The sequence below is a fragment of the Gallinula chloropus genome (genome assembly GCF_964237585.1).
Source record: "Gallinula chloropus genome assembly, chromosome: 3".
In the NCBI taxonomy this organism is placed as follows: Eukaryota; Metazoa; Chordata; class Aves; order Gruiformes; family Rallidae; genus Gallinula; species Gallinula chloropus.
This window is the reverse complement of record NC_140087.1, coordinates 121,203,874-121,227,920: the sequence shown is the minus strand read 5'-3', so window position 1 is coordinate 121,227,920 and position 24,047 is coordinate 121,203,874. Positions and strand designations below refer to the sequence as shown.

General features: G+C 48.1%; 2 protein-coding genes across 4 annotated transcripts in view; one reads left to right on the top strand and one right to left on the bottom strand.

Moving 5' to 3' along the window:
• INTS9 (integrator complex subunit 9) overlaps window positions 1-13,018 on the bottom strand; it is an 80,257-nt gene extending 67,239 nt beyond the window's left edge. For both annotated transcript variants that reach the window (XM_084262274.1, XM_084262275.1), the window contains exons 1-3: window positions 12,897-13,018; window positions 6,570-6,630; window positions 4,046-4,108 (exon numbers count right to left, since the gene is read on the bottom strand). In XM_084262274.1, the coding sequence (XP_084118400.1) occupies window positions 4,046-4,108; window positions 6,570-6,630; window positions 12,897-12,961 (189 nt within the window). In that variant the 5' untranslated portion in view covers window positions 12,962-13,018. The remainder of the gene's footprint in view (window positions 1-4,045; window positions 4,109-6,569; window positions 6,631-12,896) is intronic.
• Window positions 13,019-17,938: 4,920 nt separating this feature from the next.
• HMBOX1 (homeobox containing 1) overlaps window positions 17,939-24,047 on the top strand; it is a 131,803-nt gene continuing 125,694 nt past the window's right edge. For both annotated transcript variants that reach the window (XM_084262185.1, XM_084262186.1), the window contains exon 1: window positions 17,939-18,208. The gene's annotated coding sequence lies outside the window, so the exon portion shown is untranslated. The remainder of the gene's footprint in view (window positions 18,209-24,047) is intronic.

The window sequence follows — 24,047 nt, the reverse complement described above, 5'->3', positions numbered from 1 at the left end:
CTGGGGTCCCTTCAGGGACGGAGAGGCTGCAGTGAGGTCCCCCCACAGCCTTCTCTTCTCCAGGCTGAACCAGCCCAGCTCCCTCAGCCTCCCTCCATAGGGGAGCTGCTCCAGCCCTCTGAGCATCTCTGTGGCTCCTCTGACCCCTCTCCAACAGCCCCACATCTTCCTTGTATTGGGCCCCAGCTCTGGACACAGGACTCCAGCTGGGGCCTCCCGAGGGCAGAGCAGAGAGGGACAATCCCCTCCCTGTCCTACCCTTTAAAAAGTTGATTCCCCTCCCGTCTGTATGTTCCCTTCAGGTACTGGAAGGCTGGAAAGAAAACTGTGTCCTGGGTTTGTCTGTCTTCCATGCAATGAAATGGCTGCTGTAAGAGGCACAATGATTCCACTTTCATCAAAGAACTGATGTACACACTTCTTCAGGGAGAAACATCCTGCCCAGACACCAGAACTTCTGCAGCAGCGATTTAGCAAGGAGTCACATATTTTTTTTTCCCTGTGGCACATGGTACTGTACCCCAGTAGATGAATGCAGATTGTATTTATTCATCTGCTTAAAATAATTCTCCTATTTTCCCATACTAAATGCTCAGCATCTTTATCATTCACATTTTCTACAGCAGGAGATTAAGCTCATTCATAGGATACAAGGATCAGACGGGTGGGTCTGATGTGATGGTTTTGATGTGACAGTTAAAGGCAGCAGTTCAGAGCATGGAAGAAGATTTCACACATTGTTTAAGGAATTTTAATTAGAAATATTTACTGGTAATGCTATAACACAAATGGTGTCAAGTCAGAAATTTACAAGATATATGACCTCTAACTCAGTTATTATAGAGCAGCTAATGGAATTCAACACTCATCAAGCACATATTATCTGATTACAAGGCTTGGTCCAGCAATTTGAATAAAAAAAGGCAAGAAAGTAGGTCACTTGGCTTTTCAGAGGGCTGACACAGTGCTCTTAACTCACAGCTAAGCGTTCATCGGTTCAATCCATGATGACAGCTGATGTGGGAGGAGACATCACCTCCAAGTTGAATACAGTAGGTGAAACATCATCCCCAGACTCCTGACATGGCACCCTTTTACCTTACTAAGCTTGCCAGGCAGAAACACACTCCCTATATGGTATCAGAGTCCAATGACGCCCGCTCCTACCAAGCTGGCCTTTCAGGGCTCGGTTTTCACCCATGTCAGGGCCACACAGAAGCAACTGTGGTGTCACTCAGCCCTGAGCAAAAGCCCAGCCAGCCATCAGCAGGGGACAGACCACCAGCTTCCAAGCTTAGGCATCCCAGGGCTTGAAGTATTGTCATACTAATAGGATGAAAAGGGTGTCAAAACCAAACCAAAGTAAAATCTTCCCTGGGACTTGCGGCAATCTCACTAAAAGTGCCTATAAACTGAAGAGGTTTAAAAGTGTTTCCTGAATGTGAAGCATGAGAGACCAGAAGGTTGCCAACCAGAGGGCTGCACCCTGCACTCTGACATGTGGAAGCTACTCTGCTGCTGAGACAGCCTCTTAGCACCTTGCGGCTTCTGGATTACAGTCAAAACTTGGCTTTCCTCGGCAGCGGCGTTCCTGGAAGAGAAACCCTGATTCTCAAACTAACAGCTTTTGCAGACAAGTTTCTTCAAAAGAAGCAGCGTGGAAGGAGACAAAGATGAGGACAAAGCCTGTGTCACACAAACTCCTTATACTGTGCTGCCAAACACCAGCAATATTGCTACTCTGCTGTAGTGCTCTGGCCCTGACATCCGAAGCATCCTCCAGACAGGAGCCTGTGACGTGTCTGTCCCTAGAGGATCTGTTCCTACTCACAGAGGTGACTTGGCATCTGTTGGGAATTTTGGGAAGCAAAACTTTTGAGAGGCCATTTGCAAAGTCCCTATAACAGTGACATGAACAGCTGGTTGTTGTCTTCTAGTTGTAACCAATGGATTCAGTCATGATAATGGTATAATGAAGTAACAACTCCCCAACAGTTGTATTTACAGCTACACAAGAGGGTATCTCCCAGCTCAACAAAGTCACAGGAAGCCTACCTGAAACACCCTAAACCCCAGCAGATCACCATGCCTGTGCATGGCCTCAATTCCAAAGGCTGCCCAGAAAGTCAAGTCCATCCTTCCCAAGACTGGGACACAATGGTACTTTCTAGGCATACAGATGCTTCCTACATCCCTCCCTTCCACAGGATGGTAACCAGAAAGCACACAAGAACCCACAATTACTATGGGGGGTTTTGGTGTGATTGGATTATATCAATTCCTATTGGGGAAAAGGAGCAATTACACAGAGATTGGTTAATAATCACTTGCCAAAACTGGTTCCAGAGGTGCCAGCTTGCTTCAAAGAATCAAGGACAAGAGTCAGAACCTTCAAGAGGGGAGTTTTATGGAATGAACAGACAGAAACACTATTGCCAGGACCCTAGCAAGCTGACAACAACCTTCCAGGAGTGTTTTGTACGTCCTGTTGACAAGGTCAGGCAGAAAGGGGGAAAAAAAGCAATAAATTGCTGCCCCAAAGCAATCCTCCTTGTCTATGAAAGACAGAGAAAACATCCCAACATGAAATGAAACAACTGATGTTACCACAGTCCAAACACAGCTGAGGAAAGAAGATACTAGTCACAGACTATTCCCCACCATTCACCCTCACCTCTCTGCTCAGCTTTTTACTGCTCCTGCTCTCCTACACACACTGTTAATCTGCTCAGTCAGGTAAACACAGTTAATTTAAACATTTTCAATAGTTTTCCTTTTTTTTTTGAAAAAAAAAAAAACAAACCAAAAAAAAACCCAAAAACAAACAAAACCACCAGGTATTCTTGCAAAAACCAGGCTGAGAAGTAGCTACTTGCAGTTGTGTCAGTGGACACAAAGGTACAGTTCTTTCCTCAAAAAAAATAGTGTGGCCAGTAGGTCTGGGGAGGGATTGTGCCCCTGGACTGGGCACCGGGGAGGCTGCAGCTCCAGTGCTGGGTCCTGTTCTGGGCTCCTCAGCATCAGAAGGACATGGAGGTCCTGGAGCGAGTCCAGAGAAGGGCAACCAGGCTGGGGAAGGGGCTGGAGGGCAAATCCTCTGAGGAGCAGCTGAGGGAGCTGGGGGTGTTGAGCCTGGAGAAGAGGAGGCTGAGGGGAGACCCTCTCCCCACCTCCCTGCCCTGCCAGGAGGGTGCAGAGAGGTGGGTGATGGTCTCTGCAGCCAGGGGCCAGGAGATGGGCCAAGGGACAATGGGCTCAAGCTGCCCCAGGGCAGGGTCAGCTCAGCTGGGAGGGCAAAGTTCTTCCCTGGCAGAGTTGTGGGGCTGTGGCACAGGCTGCCCAGGGAGGGGGCTGAGTCACCTTCCCTGGATGTGTTCAAAAAAAAGGGTAGATGAGGTACTTAGGGATCTGGTTTAGCTTAGGATGGGAATGGTTGGACTTGATGATCTTAAAGGTCTTTTCCAACCCTGTGATTCTGTGAAAACAGTCCTGAATAGCCAAGAGGGAACAAATTTTAACCTAAATTTGCTGCTGGCCAAACAGCACATCTGACTGCAGCCCTGCAGAATCCAACAGTGGCCTAACCACACAGTCGGCTCCCCAGGGCAGCACCCCAGGCAGATCACACATCCCTGGCTGGAGACAAGTGCTTTCCTTGCCTTCATTTGCTGCCTGTAACAAGATCACCACGTGTATCGTGTCATAATCAAGTCCATCTCAGTCATGTTGACTTTGGAAGGCCCATGAAAAGGGACAGTTAAGTCTTCTTCTTCTGTGAGTTACTGCAAAGTTCAAGGAGGCCTTGCAGCTCTCCCCAAACCATCACTGAAAAAAGCCATTTCCATCCCTTTGCCAGTGTCATAGATACTTAAGGTGTCAAAGATACTTAAGGTGTCATAGAGGCACCTTAAATTACACACAGGTTTTAGTAGTATTATTTTCTGAGTAGTAATAAATTAGCATGAGTCTAATAATAATAATAATCTAACAAGTTTCTCCCACATAACTGGAGTCAGATTTTTAGTAAGGCTTTGAATAAACTCACCTCTGGTAAACAGAACTCAGGCACGGAGTCTACAAACACATGGCCAGAGCATTCCTTTAGTTCCTGTGAGAAAAGCACATCAACAGAGAAGACACAAAAACATCCAGCAATGTTACTCCAGCACAGCAGCTTCTGCACCTTTAAAACCTTTCCTTTCTCAGCAGTAATTCCCACCCTGGTCCTACATTATGTTTAGCCCCCTCCTAGCTACAATTTGCTGTAAGCAGAGCTGTTGGAATTGCTTTCACGTTGAGATGAGGCTGCTTGGTAGTTAGAGAGATCTGATGTTTGGAGGAACAGAGACAGCAGGTAAGGAAAGAGACCCTGGTAACCACTCCCTGGTTTGGCTGGAGCCACGAAGAAGATGCTGTCCCTTTGAAGCTGAGTTTTATCTGTTCTTCCAACTGTGGAAGCGTTGGCTGGGCAATCTGTAACAACACAGACTTTGGCTCTCAGAATCCAAAGTAAAGTATGAACTGAAAAGTGGGTCATGAAGACCACTCTGCTTGGAACTGCTGCTCTCCTGACTGGAAGGCGTGCACAGCACCTTTAGAGAGCTTTGGCTATCCTCCAAGTTTGGAATGTAGTTTTGGTTCCCAATAACATCAAAGCCTTTCTGTCTATTAGGAACAGAATACAATTTTTAGCCTCTGTCTCAGAGCATTTGATGAAACATCTTTTGGGGGATCTAAGCTCCACATGGTACTTTCTGATGGATTTATCTCTACTGGATCTACCCTATTTTCTACCTCTTTTTTTTTCAAGGCTGACACGAGAAATCTTTGTCACATGAAAAGCCACATTCTTCAGGATTATGTATGGAACAAAAATATTCCAGGCTCTAGCCCTAACCTCAGAGGCCACCTACCACCCACTCTGCCTCTTCTCGTGGAGGCTTCTCTCGTTTGTCCCAAAGCGAGTGGTCTCAGCCAGCTTCCGACTGACAGAATTAAAGATTGAATCCAATTCTTAATAATTACAGTGCACCTGCCAACTCATAACGAATGAGCAATTACATCTAGTGGCAGAAGTCTCCTAACCTCATCTCAAGGGAGTTCAAAATGATTAAAACTAGATCGCAGCAAATTTCAATGCCTCTCCAGGCCTTAAGTTTTATAACTGTCATCCAGAGAGTGCTCGAACAGGAACGTCCACCCAACATGATAAAACATCCCCCTTTGACTCCTTCCCTTGCCTTTTTCCAGCATGGGTCAAAGAATTTACCATTCCAAGCAGTTACAATGGTCAAGGTGAAGGTAAAGAGATGCTGCCTTTGAATTTTTAACACGTCATTTCCATTGCTGCTGTGCCAGTTTCAAGGTTTCTCCTGAGCACAGGCTGCAGCAGCCGTTAACCACAGAAATGTAAATACATCACACATAAAAATACATTGACAGAACGGGCCCCAAAACTCTGAGACCAAGGCTGGGGGTTCAGGAGAAACAAATTCCAGGGAATTCAAACTGGGCAACTCCATTCTTGTCCCCAAGCTTCTATAGCTCTGTGACTGCCAGTTGGCATGTGCTCTGAATAGAGCTGTTACTATTTTACTAACAGAAATGCTGCCTGTACAGTTTCTTTTGTCTCCAACGAGAAGAAAAATCAGGTCTTTAATCTATGATCTTCAGCTGCCTTGTCTGTAAAAATCAGATCAATTCATTTGGACCACCTCAAAGCTGCCTACAAAAGCAACTATTATTACTGTTTGCCTTTAATGTTCACGTACTCAGAGCACAGTCTATTAAACCAGTATTTCCTCCACTGATACCTATCGCTGCCCACATTTGAAATGTATCTGCCTATTTTACTAACATCTGACATATTTTTGTGTTCATTGTTCCCCTATGGCAGATCAAGCTGGATGCTGCAGTGCCAAGTTTTGGTTGAAGCCTCAGATAAATTCTGCCTGGAAAACTAATGGAATGAAAAGAGGGGGGAAAAAAGAAAAATTCTCTCTCTCTCATGTAGCTGAGTAAGGCCTGTGTCTTAGAATTAGGAGGCTGGAGATAATATCCTCCCTGCTATGTCCAGCAGCAGAACACATGTTGATTTCAGAGGCCAAAGACATGCTTTCCCTCTGTAAGAGACCTCCCATGGGCAAAGCATTCACTTTCTCATAGTTCTGCCTAAAAAAGGGTATGATACCAACCTCATTTATAAGCATGCTATGCAGCTTTAGTATCAGAAAAGTGAGCTTGTTGAATAAAAGGCACTCTAAAAAGTCAAAGCACTATTAATTATGGAGCTCCATGAAATAAGAAAACATTCACACTGAGGATTTCTGCATTTTAAGAGGATTTTTTGGAAAAGCCAGGTTACCTCTGAAGGCTGAAAGCCTCAGAGTTGCTATTAGCATTTTGTTTCAAAACGTTCTGCTCTGCAAGGACATCATGGCTGGTAAGGGTACACACAGAAACCTTCGCGATGAGTCAGCATGGAAGTGCTGTTCCTGCAGTGCAAGCTCCTAACTTGTCAGGTAGCTGTTCACACGGCAAAAAGAATTCTAACCCATCAATTATCATACCTTGTCAAGAAACGTGCTTCCGTCTTTCAAAACCCAACCAGGGAGTTTGGACAGCCTGGGGCTGCAGAGAGGAAAAGAAAATACAAGATTGTGATATGAAGTGATATCGTTATCACAGAATCACACAGTTGGAAAAGCCCTTTAAGATCATCGAGTCCAACCATTCCCATCCTAGGCTAAACCAGATCCCTGAGTACCTCATCTCCCTGTCTGTTAAACACACCCAGGGGTGGGGACTCAGCCCCTCCCTGGGCAGCCTGTGCCACAGCCCCACAACTCTGCCAGGGAAGAACTTTGTCCTCCCAGCTGAGCTGACCCTGCCCTGGGGCAGCTTGAGCCCATTGCCCCTTGGCCCATCTCCTGGCCCCTGGCTGCAGAGACCATCGCCCACCTCTCTGCACCCTCCTGGCAGGGCAGGGGAGGTGGGGAGAAGGGCTCCCTGGTTGCCCTTCTTTGCACTCACTCCAGGACCTCCATGTCCTTCTGATGCTGAGGAGCCCAGAACTGGACCCAGCACTGGAGCTGCAGCCTCCCCAGTGCCCAGCCCAGGGGCACAATCCCTGCCCTGGCCCTGTGGCCACGCTGGCTCTGACACAAGCCAGGATGCCCTTGGCCTTTCTGGCCCCTCGGGCACACTGCTGGCTCCTGGGCAGTCGCAGTCACCCAGCACCTCCAGGTCCTTCTCCAGCCAGTCTCCCCGCAGCCTGTAGCGCTGCAGGGGGTTGTTCTATCCCATGTGCAGCACTCTACACTTGGCCTTGTTAAACCTCATCCCATTGGTCTCAGCCCATCAGTCCAGTCTGTTCAGAGACTCTAAGCACAGATTTTCTTATTTGGTGTCACAGAGGAAGAGAACCCCATTCCCATCCCAGGGAACCAACAATCTCACTAAACCAGACCGACAGTTTCACTGCGTTCCAGCATTCACTGAAATGACTTTTACAAATCATGATTATGCCACTTCTAAGTAAAAAGAAGAAGAGGACGATGCATGCAGGGACTTTGATTTTAGTAATTGAGGGTAAGAGTTTCAAAAAGGCTCCGTGCTGCTTACGTTGCCTCGCGGCGAAACTGGCTGCACAAACAGAAGAAGGGTTGTGGTGGGAACAATCTATGCCTGAAACAACACAATAGCACCATAAAACTGTGCTGGGGCAGATGACAGACAAGTATTCCCATTAGGAACAGCAGGGAAAGAATGATGCTGTGGCCTAAGTGATTTATAGACATGGAGGTTGTGATTCTATATCCACATCAGCCATGGGTTTGCGCTTTGGATTCACACTGGAGACCAACATCAACAGCTGGACAGTGCTTCTACCTGTGTTGGAAGGACAATGATGCAAGGAGGTTTTGCTGTTATCTGTGTTTTAAGTTGGCAGGGCTGGCACCAGTCAGCAACAGCAGGGCCCCTTTTTTATTTGTTCTCAATGTTAATATAGGAACTTAAAGGATGACCCTGTAAGCCTCAGTTTGCAGTACTAATTGCTGCAGCGTTTCTTGCTGCTATACCTGAGAGACTCATTCATACTTCACAGTGACATTTGATTTTTGGGTGAGTCTACAACTTTGCTCAAAAGCCACTGTCTGCCCAGTGGGGAGGCCCTGGCACAGGGTGCCCAGAGAGGCTGTGGAAGCCCCATCCCTGGAGGTGTTCAAGGCCGGGTTGGATGGGGCTTTGGGCAGCCTGGGCTAGTGAGGGTGTCCCTGCCCATGGCAGGGGGTTGGGACTAGATGGGCTTTGAGGTCCCTTCCAACCCAAAGCATTCTTGTGGACTAAAGATAAAGGAGGGAAGGGTTAGATGAGATATTAGGGGGAAGCTCTTTCCAGACAGAATGGTGAGGTGCTGGAACAGGCTGCCCAGGGAGGTGGTGGAAGATCTGTCCCTGGGGCGTTCAAGCCAGGTTGGATGGGGCCCTGGGCAACCCTGTGTAGCTCCAGGCCTGGAGGTTGGTGTCCCTGCCTGTGGCAGGGGGGTTGGAACTGTCTGATCCTTGGGGTCCCTTCCAACCCAGACCAGTCTGTGACTCTATGATTCTGTGATTCAAGCATACCTACAGAAAATCCAAAGGAGAAAAAGTTGAGGAAACAAGAGACTTGAACCCACCTGAAACAAAGCCCTGCAACAACCTCAGATTTGGAGACAGGACTTGAGAATCAGGTTGCAATGAAATCTGCAAGTGTTGTGCACTAAATGCTATAGACAGGCACACTTCTGTGCCTATAAGGGCTTTCAAATTCAAGATCCTGAAAATAGATAGTGATTCAAGGGCTCAGAGGACTGCTGTGTTCCGATTAATATCAATATAAAAGAATAAATCCTAACTGGCACTCCAGAAAGTCACAAGGAAGGAAAAAAGGGAAATCTACAACTCAAGGAGTGAAGACAGAAGGTAAGAGGTGAGAGCAGAAGGATATGTCATTGAGAAAGCTACACCTGAGAAGTGCAATCCCCTTTTCAGGGTAAAAGAGTAAGCCTGAAGAAGACTGATGATAGAAAAGACGAGGTGGGTAAATGTACTCCCCACTGACACATTCAAAAGCACAATTTAAGAGCAGTATTTTGGAGACTGAGGGGGCTGAGTACAATTGGTGCAGAGAGACTAAAAGAGCTATGGAAAAAGCAGGGGAAGAGCAAGAACAAACCACTCCAGTATGCCACAGCTTTGACAGACAGAAGAGAAAGGGCAGAAACCTTATTTGGAAGGTACACCTGGAGGTCTGTAGTCCCACATCTCAAAGCCAGTGCTAGACAGGTCAGCTGTGGCTTTGTCCAGATGTGTCTTGCAAATCCCTGAAGCATGAGATTCTAGAGCCTTTCTATGGGTGGACAAAGTGCTAAGAAAAAACTTCAGCACTGGGAGGCTAATGCCCAACCTGAGCCTCTAAAGACACAATTTGTGGCCAGCAGCCCCTATACAGCTTGCCACTGTGGAGAAGAATTTGCCTCTGTTGCCTCTGTAACTTCATTTCAAGCAGATGTCAGCGGGTGTTAGCTCCCCATCTAGCCTCCTCTCTGTCAGACTGACCAAGCCCAGCTCCCTCAGCCTTCCATGAAGTCACAGACTCCAGCCACTGGCCATCTCGAAGCCCCTTCAACACTCTCTCCAGTTTCTCAGCATCCCTTTTTCAATTGAGAATTCAAACCTGGACCCATTTGTGGTTTCACTGGCACGAGGCAGAGCAGAATAAGCTTCCCTTGATACGCTGGCCCTACTCCCCCCAATTTAGCCTGATTCATGATGAAAGAGCACTATTGACTTGTACTGAACCTGGCATCCACTGAAGTGCACACAGTCTTGTTGAGAGAGGCAAAATTAACAGATGGGTCTTGTGTGTGGCTCAGAGTGGAAATAAGCAACACAGGAGAGAAAGGACTCTTTACCTTGAAGCCAAGAAGTAACACAGCTCCAGCCGACACAGTTTTGACATTGTAATAGAGTGATTGATTAATCCAAAATAGGTAGAACTGTCCCATAAATAATGTGAGCAAGCGTGTCATGGCTAGACAGGAAAGGTTAAGAGCTTCCCACATGTTCATTTTATCATTTTGCATTTGACTTTGGTAGAGGGGAGAAAGCTCCAGTTGACAAACCTCCTTTATAGTACATGACCCGGCATAAAGTGCTTGGCAACCGCAGGTACTTTGAGCATGCTCTGTGGGCTGGTGGGAACAAGGACTGCCATTTCTGGAACAAGGTAGAATCTAAATACCTTTTGACCAGCTTAAGAATTCTAAAAAATGCCCAGGTCCTTTAATGACACAAACACTAAGGCACTTTCCTCATTTACAGATTAAAGCACAGGCTCTCAAAGTGTTTGTGCAAGGAGGGTCCCATGCCGGATACGACACAGGCTCTTGCTGCAAAGCAAAGATCCTCTGGAATATCACAATTTTATGCTCTACTGAGGTAAAAGCACCTTGGCAGATGACATAGAGAGAACTGCAGAGCCCAGGTGGGTCCCAGATCCTGCTTTGGGGACTTCTGGTTTAAAGACAGCATAGCTCCTCTTTGGGCAAGGATTCATGTGGGTCCATCTCAGCCTAGCTGGAAGAATCATAGAACAGGCTGGGTTTGAAGGGACCCCAAGGATCAGACAGTTCCAACCCTCCTGCCACAGGCAGGGCCACCAACCTCCAGGCCTGGAGCTACACAAGGTTGCCCAGGGCTCCAGCCAACCTGGCTTTGAACACCTCCAGGGATGGGGCACCCACCCTCTCTCTGGGCAGCCCCTTCCAGCCCCTCACCACTCTCTCTGCAAAGAACTTCCCCCTAATATCCAATTTAAACCTTCCTTTAACTTTAAACCATCCCGCTTGTCCTGCCATTGTCTACCCTTTTAAAAAGCTGATTCCCCTCCTGTTTCTCTGCTCCCTTCAGGGACGGGAAGGCTGCAATGAGGTCCCCCCACAGCCAGAAGCAGCAGCAGTCCTGGTTCTGAGCAGACCTTACAGAGCTGGTAATAACCTAAGATGTGACAGGCCAACGTTCCAATTCTGCCAGTGCTACATGCTCCAGACAAGACTTCAGGCAGTCAGCCCCTCTCACCTGGAAGGTGATGATAATGTCAGGTCTCCATCACCCAGCCATGTTACTTTGATAATACACATTTGAGTTGGAGGTATTTAGACATCCTGGTAATGGAGACCTGATAGATAACTGTACAACTCCGAATACTAGAGAGAGATAAGGGCTTCTAGTGGCAGTCACATTCCTCCTCAAGGTTCCAACTCATTTCCACAACTCCCTGCAGGATGCCTGGTTTGTAGAGTACTGAAGAGATCAATTACTTGCCCAAGTCCATGTGCTCAGGACAATCCTTGCTGTAAGGGGTGTTCAATCACCTTACCGACACGATTGATTGGATTTAAATCCAACTGTTTGCTCCGATTCCACTGGGCCATCAGGGGTCAAATCTGACATCCCTTCTTATTGAGTTTGAGTCATTTTACTGCAGACATTCTGGAGGTACCTGGGGAATTCCAGGTTGTGACCTGCAATTTGGCTGTTCATTCCAAGGGGCTGCTATCAGCAGACAAAGCTGGCATATCCCCGGGGAGCGTTGATGTCTGCAGCTCTAAAGAACCTCTTAAGCCTTTCTTCAATCACCTCATTTTGCTACTTGTTCCTCTCCCAGTTTCCTTTTCCTTTTGGGGGGTGGGAGGAAGCTAACACAAGGTAATTCCGTCTCTCCCTGGAATTCACAATTTTTCTGAATCCCTTCAAAACCTCCTACTGCCCCTAAATTCTGTAATTAGCAATTATGGTATGGAATGGGACAAAAATCAACCCCCAATCTGTCTTAAGGTATCTCTTGCCTACTCTAGACAAGATCTTGAGCTCCACATTCCTGCAGAACAATGCATACATTGTCTATTCTTCTCCTCTCCAAAAAATAACAAGCCATAGGAAGTCCTGGACCAACTGCATTAACCTCATTAGGTCACTTAAGAAACTCCCTTTCCCAATCTTATCATCCCCATCTCAATCAAGCCTCCCTTGAATCCAGAACATTCCTCACTTGTTTCCTTGCAGATCAGTTACTAAACAGCTTTTGTGAAAACTCCTTCTGCTTCCCATCACCAAGACTTGCTCATTCCCACCTTTCCAAACCCTCAGCTTTGTAATTTGTTCCATTCATGCAAGATTTACATCACCCTAAGTGAATATCCTAATTTGATTTTTAAAAAAAACCATCAAAACCCTGGGAAAAACATGACTTTGTATTTAGGGCATAGAAAGGGGAGTCTTGCTATCAGAATTCTCTTCCCCTCTACTTTTGTTTCACTGCTGTTCTATTCCTGTGCCCAGCTGCACTGCCCTTTTATTTATTTAATTTTTAAAAGGGAACAATTATGCCATCAAGTCAACTAACAAGGACTGTTAAGTGCTATTTTTCTTTGCATTAGTCTGTGCTCTGAAGAAAAGCCTGAGAGGAGGGTGGTTAAACAGTACTCGCTGGGCTCCACGAACTCCATCTCAGTTACCCATTTATCTCATCTTGCATGAAGAAGCCAGAAAGATGACAGATATGTGACCTCACTTGTGCTGAGCAGTTGCAGCAATACTTTACTGAAGCTTAGAATAAATTATCTAGAAAAACCAATCAATAAATCCATAAAACGTCTTCCGTCTACCGAGCCAAAGGACGTTATTTTGATAAAGAGAATTTTTAAGTGAACAAAGTCTATTTATGATATCAGATGATGCTGTTCATTTGTACCCATCCCCTCCCTCCCTTCTCCAATACACCGTTTCAGGCAGAGCACTCCAACTGCAACCCAAGAAGACTCAGACTAAGTGCTCACAGGCCACAGAACATACCTCTGAACCAGCGGCAGTGGGAGGAAATTGAGGGTGGATGTCATATCCAGTCCACAGTCCAACATGATGGTGGTGGATTTGAACTTGAGCACGTTGCATGGTAAGGTTGGATGTCCTGACAGGCAGTACTAAGAGAAGAACAGGAGGATGAGTTACTCATGACCTTCAGCAACAGAGTGATCCCCCTGAAAACTGCCTTTTCCTTTTAAACATGTAGTTTCCTACAGGATCACACCAGAACAAACCCAAATTCCTCTGAATCTCCCACAGCTCTGTGTGTTGGATGAAATTTCCCCACATCAAGAGTATTAAAGAGCAAACTTCCTTCACACGAGGTTTTTGGATCACAAGGGTTAAGAGGATGCCAATTCCTGAGACATGTAGAACCTCTTTTCTAACAATCATCTATTTCCATAAAAACCCTGGAAAATTGGTTTCTTTAAATCTCACTCCCACTGGCAAAACTTGCCTGAAATTGGCTATTGAATTTGTAAAATTGGGGTGGAAAAGGAGAGGAATCCCTGCAGCAATGGGGGTTTTATTTCCTCAAGGAACCAGCCTAAAAAACCAAACAAGGTGCAGCCCACACCTTTCCAGCACAGATCAGCAGAGCAGCAGCTCTGGGCCATGCTCTCACCTGCTTTTTGTCTTGCTAAAGGCAAACAGGAAACAGGAGGGAATGGCCAACCCCACCTGAAAGGAAGGGTTTGTGTACTGAGAAATCCCAAATGCTTTGCAAGCTTAATGAGCCAGTAAGCAGGTTATGTACAGGGGCAGTTCAGCATCATTGAGATGCAGTCACCTCTGGAGTGGAGAGTGGCAAACATTTAACAAGGTGGGGGAGCTGCTCAAGCTTTGAATAAGAAGAGAAATGAATAAAAATGCCAGATTTAAAAGGTGGGATTAGAAAAGTAAAGGATTGAATAGATCCTGGCCACCTCTGAGTGTGGGTTTCTCTCCTGAGGAAGGACTGATGGTTCTTCAGGGATTGCAAGGATAGGAGATTTTTGCATCTCTGAAATCTGGGCATCTGGCACCAAATTTTAGCTTTTAAAATTCAACTTTTGCCAATTAAGATGAAAAATATCAACTGGTGGGCAATGCACTGTGCTATAAACAGGCTCACTCATTTCCTAAGCCAGCTATACCTTCAGCATGCTTTCTATACATCACTCTACAAAGGCAGATTCATCAGTTCATTTTCTACCTCTGCTCACTGTATGTTAACACAAGGACTGTGACTGCCTGGATTAACAAATCCCAAGGAGTCTATTTACATACATTCATCAAAAACCTCTTTTAAAATGTATTTTTCTATCAAAAAGCCACTGAGCTCCAAGTATGAAATTAAAACACCCCAAACATTTTTGTTTTAAAGTCACAAAGCCTTAACAATTAAGGAGCAACGTTAAATTCTGCCTGCTGTTAGCAAAGTTTGGGGGGTTGGGTTTTTTAAAGTGAAAAGCCAGGGTGAAGAAGAGAGTATCCAAGTAAGGAATTCCTTTGTTTTAGGTTCAGATGCAAAACACACATGTGAAATTAAGCTCTCACCAGACCAGAACTTTGACAATTGAAGCTATAAATCCCTGTAAATAGAAAGGAAGGAAGGAAAGGAAGAAAAAAATAAGATCTAAACTAATTTTTGTAGCTTTTAATCTATCAGTAATTAAAAAGACCCTGAAATATCACCACTTTTATCAGCAAAACACTGCCTTGCCTTTTTAAAAATCACGAATAGGATCATGACCCTGACATCTAGGAGCTAACTGGAAAATCTTCCCTTTTTCTTCTTTAAAAGCATCTGAAATAATCTATATCTGTGGCTGTCACACTGTGGTAAATGGATTCCTGGGAGTCAACGGAGTCTTTCTATCAGACTCAAGGAAAGTGACTTTAAAAAGGGGGAAAAAAAAGCAATTCATATATGCTATCACTGTTTGCACAGGTGACATTCCCGGGCCTCTAGAATTTTAGATTAGGAATCCAAGAATCTGAGTGTCAGCACTATATGTGTCTGAACACACTACAAATTTGGAATTTCCACCCAGTTTACAAGTGTTCCTGTTTAAAAAGGGATCCAGAAATCCCAGTCACTAATATTCCTGACAGGACTAAAATGTGAGACTGTTTTGTTCTCAGATTTATTTGCTTCCATCTGTATTACCTAACAGGTAAAGGCCAGTGCAGGTAACACACTAGACACCTCATCTCCCAGTTTAAAAAGTCACAAAATCACAAGGTTGGAAAAGACCTTGAAGATCACCAAGTCCAACCATTCCCATCCTATGCTAAACCATATCCCTAAGTACCTCATCTACCCTTTTTTAAAACACATCCAGGGGTGGGGACTCAGCCCCCTCCCTGGGCAGCCTGTGCCACAGCCCCACAACTCTGCCAGGGAAGAACTTTGCCCTCCCAGCTGAGCTGACCCTGCCCTGGGGCAGCTTGAGCCCATTGCCCCTTGGCCCATCTCCTGGCCCCTGGCTGCAGAGACCATCGCCCACCTCTCTGCACCCTCCTGGCAGGGCAGGGGAGGTGGGGAGAAGGTCTCCCCTCAGCCTCCTCTGCTCCAGGCTCAACACCCCCAGCTCCCTCAGTCACTCCTCAGAGGATTTGCCCTCCAGCCCCTTCCCCAGCCTGGTTGCCCTTCTCTGCACTCGCTCCAGGGCCTCCATGTCCTTCTGATGCTGAGGAGCCCAGAACTGAACCCAGCACTGGAGATGCAGCCTCCCCAGTGCCCAGTTCAGGGACACAATCACCTCCCTAGACCTACTGGCCACACTACTTTTGCTACAAGCCAGGATGCCCTTGGCCTTCCTGGCCACCTGGGCACACTGCTGGCTCATAAACACACAAAGGACACTAAATAAGCCCACTTCAGCTCACAACTTTCTTGGCAGACTCTGTGAACTGGAAGAGTTTCACCCATCGGGGCACAGAGATCAAAACAAGGGGCTCATCCCAGATTTTAAGGCTCTCCTAGAGGCAGGTTCTCAGCAGACATCTGGTTCACGCTGAGCATTTGCCAGCTCGGAGCGTCTCTGGTGATGTCATGGATGGCAGTGTGACAGAGAAAGAGAGATGATGTCTCACGCCAGCAGCTCCAGAACGTTCACAGTTTTGCAGGTTAAAGCCAGTGCTCTGAATTCCAACCAAAGCCAGCACATACTGCAGTGCATTCTTCTAGTATTAGTATCATGTGCTAGGCTAAAACCTAGGGGGAAGTTACCAATGGGATTTGCCTGCATCAAGGAGCATTCAGGTTTGTGGGTGTCTGACGTTTCTACAGGTTTCTGAGTCAGGTGCTGTCACCCCTAGCTTGTTTTTCCAAATTCAACTCAAACAGATGAGAAAAGACAAGGTAAGATGAGGTAACATCCAACCTCCCCCCACCACAGCCCTGAGATTCAGCCACATTTCCAGACTGATACAAGATGAGGAAGCTCATCTTACTTTCCTCAGTCTCCAAAGTTGTGTGTGGGGTTTAAAATCCTTACAATATGGATTTCAGACAGCTTGTATTCCCCTTCCCTTCTTCTACCCCTATGCAAGAGTCTAGAAACCACAAAGAGCTCTGCGTTTCCACGATGGTCATCATGTCAAGAGTTCTCTGTTTGCTTTCCCCCCTTCATCATACCAGCCTCTACAACCACAGCCAGCAGCCTGTAGCTTTGCAGAGCTTGTCCCATCAGTAGCATCCATCCAAGCAGAGACTTAATCACATCCCTAAGATTATGTGGGCTCAAACCCTTCAGCCACCTGCCTATGGAATTAATTTTACAGTGACACCACAGAGACCAATTCACTTGAAGCCTCCAAACAAGCCCAGAGCCCAAGTTCACTTCTAAGAAGCTTCCTCAAGACAAACTGCCCAGTTGCAAAACAAAGTGTGTGTGAGGCAACAAACTAAACTCTGTGTCCAGGTAATTGAGCTGATTTGCCTTTCATCTCCTAAGAATCGTGGCCCATTATGTGGAAGAGGGAAATTCTTCCTGGAAAACACAGGAGCAGGTGAATCCAAGGCCTCTGGGAAGCCTTAGAGAAGAGATCAGTACCACAGGCAATGGGCTTTGGCTAAACATCCTACCTGATGGGGGTATCAGAACCACAACATGCCAGGAGCACGACAAAGCCCTTCCCGGCTGGTTCTCCTACTCGGAATTATCTGTGCTAAGACGGCTCTGCCGCTGGAAAATGGGTTTATTACGAGCCGCGGGGGGTTATTAACGTTCCTAAAGCAACCCGCCAGAAGCCGCCCGCGGAACGGGGCAGCTCCAGCGCTGCTCCCGCCGGGCTAGAGGGTGGGAAGGCAGAGAAACACCTCCTCCTCCTCCTCCTCCTCCCGAATCCCACCGGCGCTTCCTCTGAGGCGAAAGCCCGAGCCCGGCGGGCCGGAGGAGAGCCACCTGCCTGTGGGCACTGCCACACCGCGGCGGGGCTCGACCCCCGGCTGGGCCCCCCCCCCCCGACCGTTTAACGGCCGCCCTCGTGCCGCGGGGGGAAGCAGCGCGCCAGGCCCACCCCGGCTCCCTCAGGGCCGCCCCTCTCGGGGCCTCAGTTTCCCCTCACGCCCCGTGGGGCTGAAGCAGCCGCGGCCCAGCGACGATGCCGGGAACCCCCCACCGCCCCGCAGCGCCCCCCAGCCCCACGCACTCACCAGCTTCATGCTTCCCCCGGCTCTATTTACGGGGACACTTCTGCCCCCCCCCTTTCCTGCCTGGCCCCCGCCCCCTCCCGCCGCCCCAGAGCATTATGGGACTTGCAGTCCCACCGCCCCCCCACCCTCCGCCCAGGATGAAGTCATGGCCGAGGCGTGCCGGGAGTTGTAGTCCGCCCCTCGCTTCCCCCCCGCGCTCCCTCGGCGTGCCGCGCCGCCCGGGGCACGCTGGGAACTGTAGTCTTTCCTTTGCGGCTGTCCCCGTCACCCTAGGGAAGGGGGAACTACAAGTCCCAGGGTCTCACAGCTGCAGCAGGTGGGAGCTTGGATGTTGATATCAACATGGCGCTTGTCAGACAGACAAAGGCAGTCAGACTGGTGTGATTGAGCCAAAAAAAAAAAAAACAATAAAAAAAAGAGGGAGCGAGCGAGGAGGAGGGAGCGGCAGGAGGAGAGCCGGGCGGGGAGGGGGCCCTTGTCCTCGGGGGGCTGGGGAGGGGGCTCGGCGGCAGAGGGATTTCCTCCCCCCCCCTATTGTTCTCGTCCCTCTGCGCCCCCGTTAATCTCCTTTCACGCTGGGGCGGGGGAGGGTGGGGGACCCCCCCCCAAGTCCTGCCGGTACATGGTGAGGTGGGGACGCCGCCAGCACCCAGAGGTGAGTGTTGCTCGCGGGGAGGAGGAAGGGGGGGTGGGGGGTGAGGGAGGGCGGGAGGGTGGGGGGGACGGCGGGACGAGAGCGGCGCTTGTGAGCTGAGGTGAGGGGAGGGGGCGGGCGGGTGGGTGGGCTGGAGGGAGGGGGGAGAAGGAAAGGGGGTCCCCCCTCGGCCGGCACCGCGGCTGCCTGCGGGGGAGTTGCGCCGAGCCGGAGAGCGGGTTCCCTCGCAGCGCGGGATGTGCGTGAGGGGGAAAGCCGGGGCGGGGGGCGGCCGGGGGCGGGCAGGGGCAGCCCCTCAAGCCCGGGCGGCCGCTCGCCCGCAGAGTTTTGAGCCGCCGTTCTGGGTGGCTCCGCGTATTCTCGGCGCCCCGGAGCGGGGGAGGAGGAAGGTGTCCCCGGGAGGCTGCTGCGGGGGTCTGCGGGAGGGCAGGGCGGGCTCTCCGGCTTTTAAAGAAGAGCCCTCGGTCGTTTGGTTCCTGCCGTTTATTTGTTTCTTCTTATTTTTCCCACCCCTCGCCCGGGTGTGGGGGGCACGGAGCCCCCCTCCGCCTGGGTGGGTGCTTTTCTTTGCTTCTTCTAATTTTCTTTCTCTTTTTATTTATTTTACGTATTTTAATGGTGGTGGTTCGGTTTTGTTCGCCGCTGAGTTTCGGGCTGGGCTGGTTGGTGCCGCCTCAGAGGGCTGCCAGCCCCAGCGCGGCTGCGGAGGGCGGCGGGGGCCCCCCCTTGTTCTCTGTGTCCCCGGGACTCCGGGCCGGATCTGCCCCGGCCCGGCGGTGGTTCGGCCGAAGGAGGCAGAGAGGAACGAGGGGAGGCTCCAACCCTGCGTCTTAGAGCCCGGTGCGAGGTGTAGATCGCGCCCAGCATCGAGCCCCATTCGCCCGGGGTGGAGGTTGTGGGGGAGGCTCAGGGGCCGCCGCGGGTGTGCGAGAGCTCCGGGGGCTGCTTTTTTTAGGGGGAGCCCCGGCGCTTTGTGCCTGTTGGGGGAGAGGGGGTAGAACGGGGGGGCACCCCAAAGCCCTCTGGATCCCGGGGCCGGGAGGCTGCGCGGCGAGGAAGGAGGGTGAGATCTGTTGCAGCTCTCGGGGCGTTGGGAGAAGGGGCTTCGGGGAGGGCGAAGGCGTGAAGCCGAAGGGTGTCTTCTTGTCGGGAGAGTTGAACGTGGAGAGACGGGTGGGGGGAGGAGGAGGAGGACCCGGAGAGGGAAGTCATTCCCAAAATGTGCGAGGAGAGCTTGGGTGGGGTGTCACAGGCTTGTTTATTTTGTACTTCTTGGGAAGAGATGGGGTGAAGGCTTCTGTATCCGTGCCTGGGATCTATTATTATTATTGTTAATACATTATTGGGGAGCACAGTGTGTTTGAACCCAGGACCGGTTGGAGAAAGTGGCAGAGAATGCTGCTGAACTGTTTCGCTCTCCTTCGGGGTTAAAAGAAAACAAGAGCCGAGTGTTTTTTAGGTGCAGAGTACCCAGGCGAGTCAGACCCAGCCGAGTTCTTCAACCTCAGTTTTGTCTGATGGGGTTTGGGGTTTTTTTTTTTCCTCCTTAGTTGTTCTAAGAGTGGCTCTTGGTATGTTTGCAGAGCACTTTGGAAAGCATTTTTTTTTTTCCCCTTGCGACAGATCTGAAAAAGCCTTGATCGTGTGTCCCTTCGTGTTAGGCACACACCAAAAAAAAAAAAAAGCCTTTTTTCTCTGGTTTTTTTTTTTTTTTGGGTGTGGGGAGGGAAGAAGGAAGAGGAAATGAAGATTGTAAGCATGTTCGGTGTTTGCCTGTGGAGCCGGCTGTATCTCGGTTTGTTCTCATGCTCGAGGAAGGCTGTGAGAGTCCAGATTAAGTGGCTTTTGGAGTACAAAATGTATGTGAGCGAAAGCTGGAGAGATTTAAACTTTGTAGGGAGGAAAGCGTTAAATTGATGGCCAGGGCACGGGTTTGAGATGAGAGCTTGAGATGAGAGCGCTGTCAGGAGCAGATGCCTCTGCTTCAAACTAATGGGGATGGAGGGAAAAAAACCCCAAACTGATGGGGTGGGGGGGAGGAAAAAACAACCCCAAACCAAACCTTACAATTTGCCTGAATGATACCATGTGAAATGTATCGTGGTGGAGAAGAGAGATTGTGCTCTGCAGACGATTTGTGGGCTGGCAGAACCCTGAAGTGCCAGCTTGCGTCCCGTGATATGACTAGCTCATTTCTGCAGGGCTCATCAGGTACAGACTCTGCTTCCTTCCTGGGATGGTGCAGCTGGCATTTGATTTCCTCCATGGATGGGAGAGGAGGAGTCCTGTGCAGTTTTTTTTCCCTGAGATGATTGCATTTTCTTTGGCCTTGCTGTACCCTGCCTCATTAGTAGGAACTGCATCTATATTTATTTACCATTATACCATGTCCCTTGGGATGGTGGGTGTAGTTTGGAGTAGGTATATATGGATTTATCACTCTTAACATTATTTTTTTCCCCTCCCATCATGCTAGGGCCAAATCTGTCAACAGCAGAGAACAAACTTAATTTATTTCTGTGTTTTGCATCTCCTTTTTTTGCCATTTCTCTTCCAAATTGCAAAGAAAAGGGCTCTGAGATGCGGATGGGGGAGAGAAGTGGGAAAGGGACGGAATATGTTATCTGTGCAGGGATGTATTTAGTATCTGTGTGTTCTGGGAGCTCAGAGAAGGAGCAGGATTTGATACTGTGTCTGAAAACTGGGGCTTGGGAATGCTCTTTTCCCTTATGTGAAGAGTCTTGAGCCCTCTGACAGCCACAACTTTTTCTCTGTGGTGACAGAATTGTCTGACGAGCCTGGGCATGAGAGGAGGAACAAGGAACTCGTGTTTCACCCGGCGGTGTCTGTTCTTCCTCCTCTCGTTCCTTTTAAGCACCAGTGCGAGCACCAGAACAAGGCATCAGCATTTTTACTCCTGTGTCATCCGACTCTGATCCCAGAGCAGGTCCAGACGACATTGTGGTCGGTAGCAGACTGCCAGCTGCGTTACAGGAGCGCTGCCATAGGTGAAACTGCAGGGTTTTTAAAGAGTGGAGAGGAAATCCTCCAGAAAAACCCTGTGAGGATGAGGCCTGCTTCTCTCCATAACTACTTTCCTGAGCGGTTGTGAGCCATTCCCTTCGGTTTGTTGACCTTTCTAGAAAACGTTGTCATTCTGATAAATTCCACAGGATCACTAACCAGTGTCAGCAGCAGAGACCTCACTTCTAAGGCAGTTTCTGGGAGGACTGGGGGGGGGTGTCTTACTGGTCTCTTTCAAAGGGATGTTAAAAGTTTGTGGCTGTCCTGTGTTTTGAAAATTAAATTATGAGATGTTCCCTTTATTGTGATAATCCCTAAATGCACAGAAGTGTTAGATGGGGGGGTTATTTTCATTGGTACAGGCAGCTGGGAGAACAGTGAGGTTCTGACATCCACTTTTAAAATATTTTCTTTTTAATAAAGTGGATTTTTAATAAGGACTTTCAGGAATTGTTCTGCTGTTTAACTTTTGGGACTGCTCTTCTTTATTGTATATCAGGGGGCAGTGGTGAAATTTTGGTCTTAGGATACCACGTTTTGGAGGGGAATTGGAAGAATTCATGAAACATGGGAAAGGAGTAATACTGTGCTGTCCCTTTCTTAAAGGGATCTCTGAAGATGTTTGTGTATGTTGGAAAGCAAAGCCTTTTGCATGAAATAGTGGCACATTTTAATCTGAAGAAAGCAACTTGTGCTTTACAGTAATTTCTGTGCAGAGCGTTTAGGGATGCTGCAGAATTAAACGTTACAGCGTGGGGATCCACAGTGAATATTTTTTGTCTTCTGCAAAGCCTAGGATTTGAAATCAAACACCTTGAAGGAGTGCTGTCAGCTTCAGAATTGTACTGCAAAAAACCAAACCCCAACCCATGCCTTCCTTTCCTCTGCTGATAACTTTATGCAGCTTTGACACTTCTAAAGTCACTGAAGCCGATTTCGCTTTATACTGATTTTAATGGGGCAGGCATTGGATCTGCATGCACATCCTTGTGGGATTGGGCTTTAATTATACCTATGCAGATAATATTATCTTGTGGGTTATCAATGAAGTGAGACCAATGTCATGATTGTAGTGGGATTTTTAGGAGATAACGAGGAGAATTTGAATATTTTGTCAGTCTGATTCCTGTCCCTAAAGCTGGTTTTCTACATGCAATTACTAATAAACTGCATTTTAGCCTCCTAATATTCCTGCATTGACTAAAGCTCCCTCCTGACACATATAAAATTAGGAGGGCTGGGTAGTGAAGTATACCAAGAGTTCATTTTTGAACACTCATGTGAACGGATTGTCTGTTAGCTGCGAATGCTGTTTCCACCCTTAACGCTGAAGATAAGTGTTTTGACAAAAGCTTTTAATTTGGGGAGCAGTAGAAGCTAGAATTAACAGGATAGGAAAAGAAAGTGTTAGCTTTCGTTTTGCAGGTGGCAAACCAGGGTGTAGAGGGATTAATTGCCCAAGTTCCTACGTGGAGTTTGCGGCAGACCTAGTAATCTGTCTGTGATATCGAGGGTTTGTCTGGGCATTAGTCAGAGTTTTTCCCCCTTCCCTTCATTAATTATCTAACTTACATATTTTTAAAATAAAGCCTAGAGGTTATTTTTCTTTCTTCCAGTTTCAAACCGGATAGCCTTGAGTTTTTTCATTTCCAGTCAAGCCTTGAAAACACAGGGTTGGAAAGCTACATCTGAACAGCACCTCCCTGACATCCGATACTATCTCGAAACACCCTCTGACAAGTGAACCCTCTCATTGAAATCATGTGAGGAATTTTATTACTCAACTCTGAAGATCTTCTGGGGGAAAGGAGGTTGCAAACTATTAACTATGTGGTCTTCATTGCAAGTTGGCACATACGATGTTCTTATGAGGCGGTCATGTGCTCCCGCAGCAAGAAGTGAAGAATCGGTTCTGTAGTCGCTGGCCAGCTGAAAATTTCAGCTTGTGACTTTGAGAAACTGATCTCTTTTTCTGTCCAGCCTGCTAAAAAAGAGAGAGATTTGCTTGAAATCTGGCCTGTCTTTAAACAGAGCGTTGTCTGATTTTCTTCCCCCCTCTCCTTGCGATCGACTTGGGTGCTTGTACAGGGTTAGCCCGCGCCCGTGGAGAAGCTCTTACAGTGGATAACCTTAAAAAGTATGTTGTGTTTGGGATACTTCTGCTCTTTGCTGTTGCAGGAGGGCTTACCAAAAGCCCGTTGTTGGTGCAGGCTTCCTGCCTAACACGCTGCTGAGCAAAGTGCTTGTTTCACAGTTATGAAACTGCTGCTATCGCAATTACTGCATCGTAAAGCCGAACCTAATTGGGAGTGATCGATTTATGGCTGTTACTTGTGTGGTGTGCAAGTGGAGTACGCCTCTGATGTTGCATGTTTGATTCATTATGGCTGAGCTACTGTCCTTCTTTATTGCTCTGTGATAAAATAATACCTTGTACCTTGGTTTGTAAGCGACGGCACCGGTATTTTACAAATAGAGAAACTGAGGCACAGGGGCTGGGTGGCTCACTGGAGGTCACACACTTGAGTCAGTGGCAGTTGGACCCGGCTGAGTCTGTTCCCCTCTGTTGGCACTTTTACATCTGTGATATATTCATATATATTAACCATACAAGGAATTTATTGGCTGCTCTTCTGATGTGCTCGATCAGAATGCCCAAGTCGATGATATTTATTTATTTCTACAGCGATGGGAGGATTTCCCGTGTTCCATTGACTTCTGTGGTTTGACACTTGTCATCCTTACTTATTCAGTTATTGGTTTTCCTCCATTAGATTCCCCCCATCCATCCCCTTCCTTGAGCCAAAGGCACTAC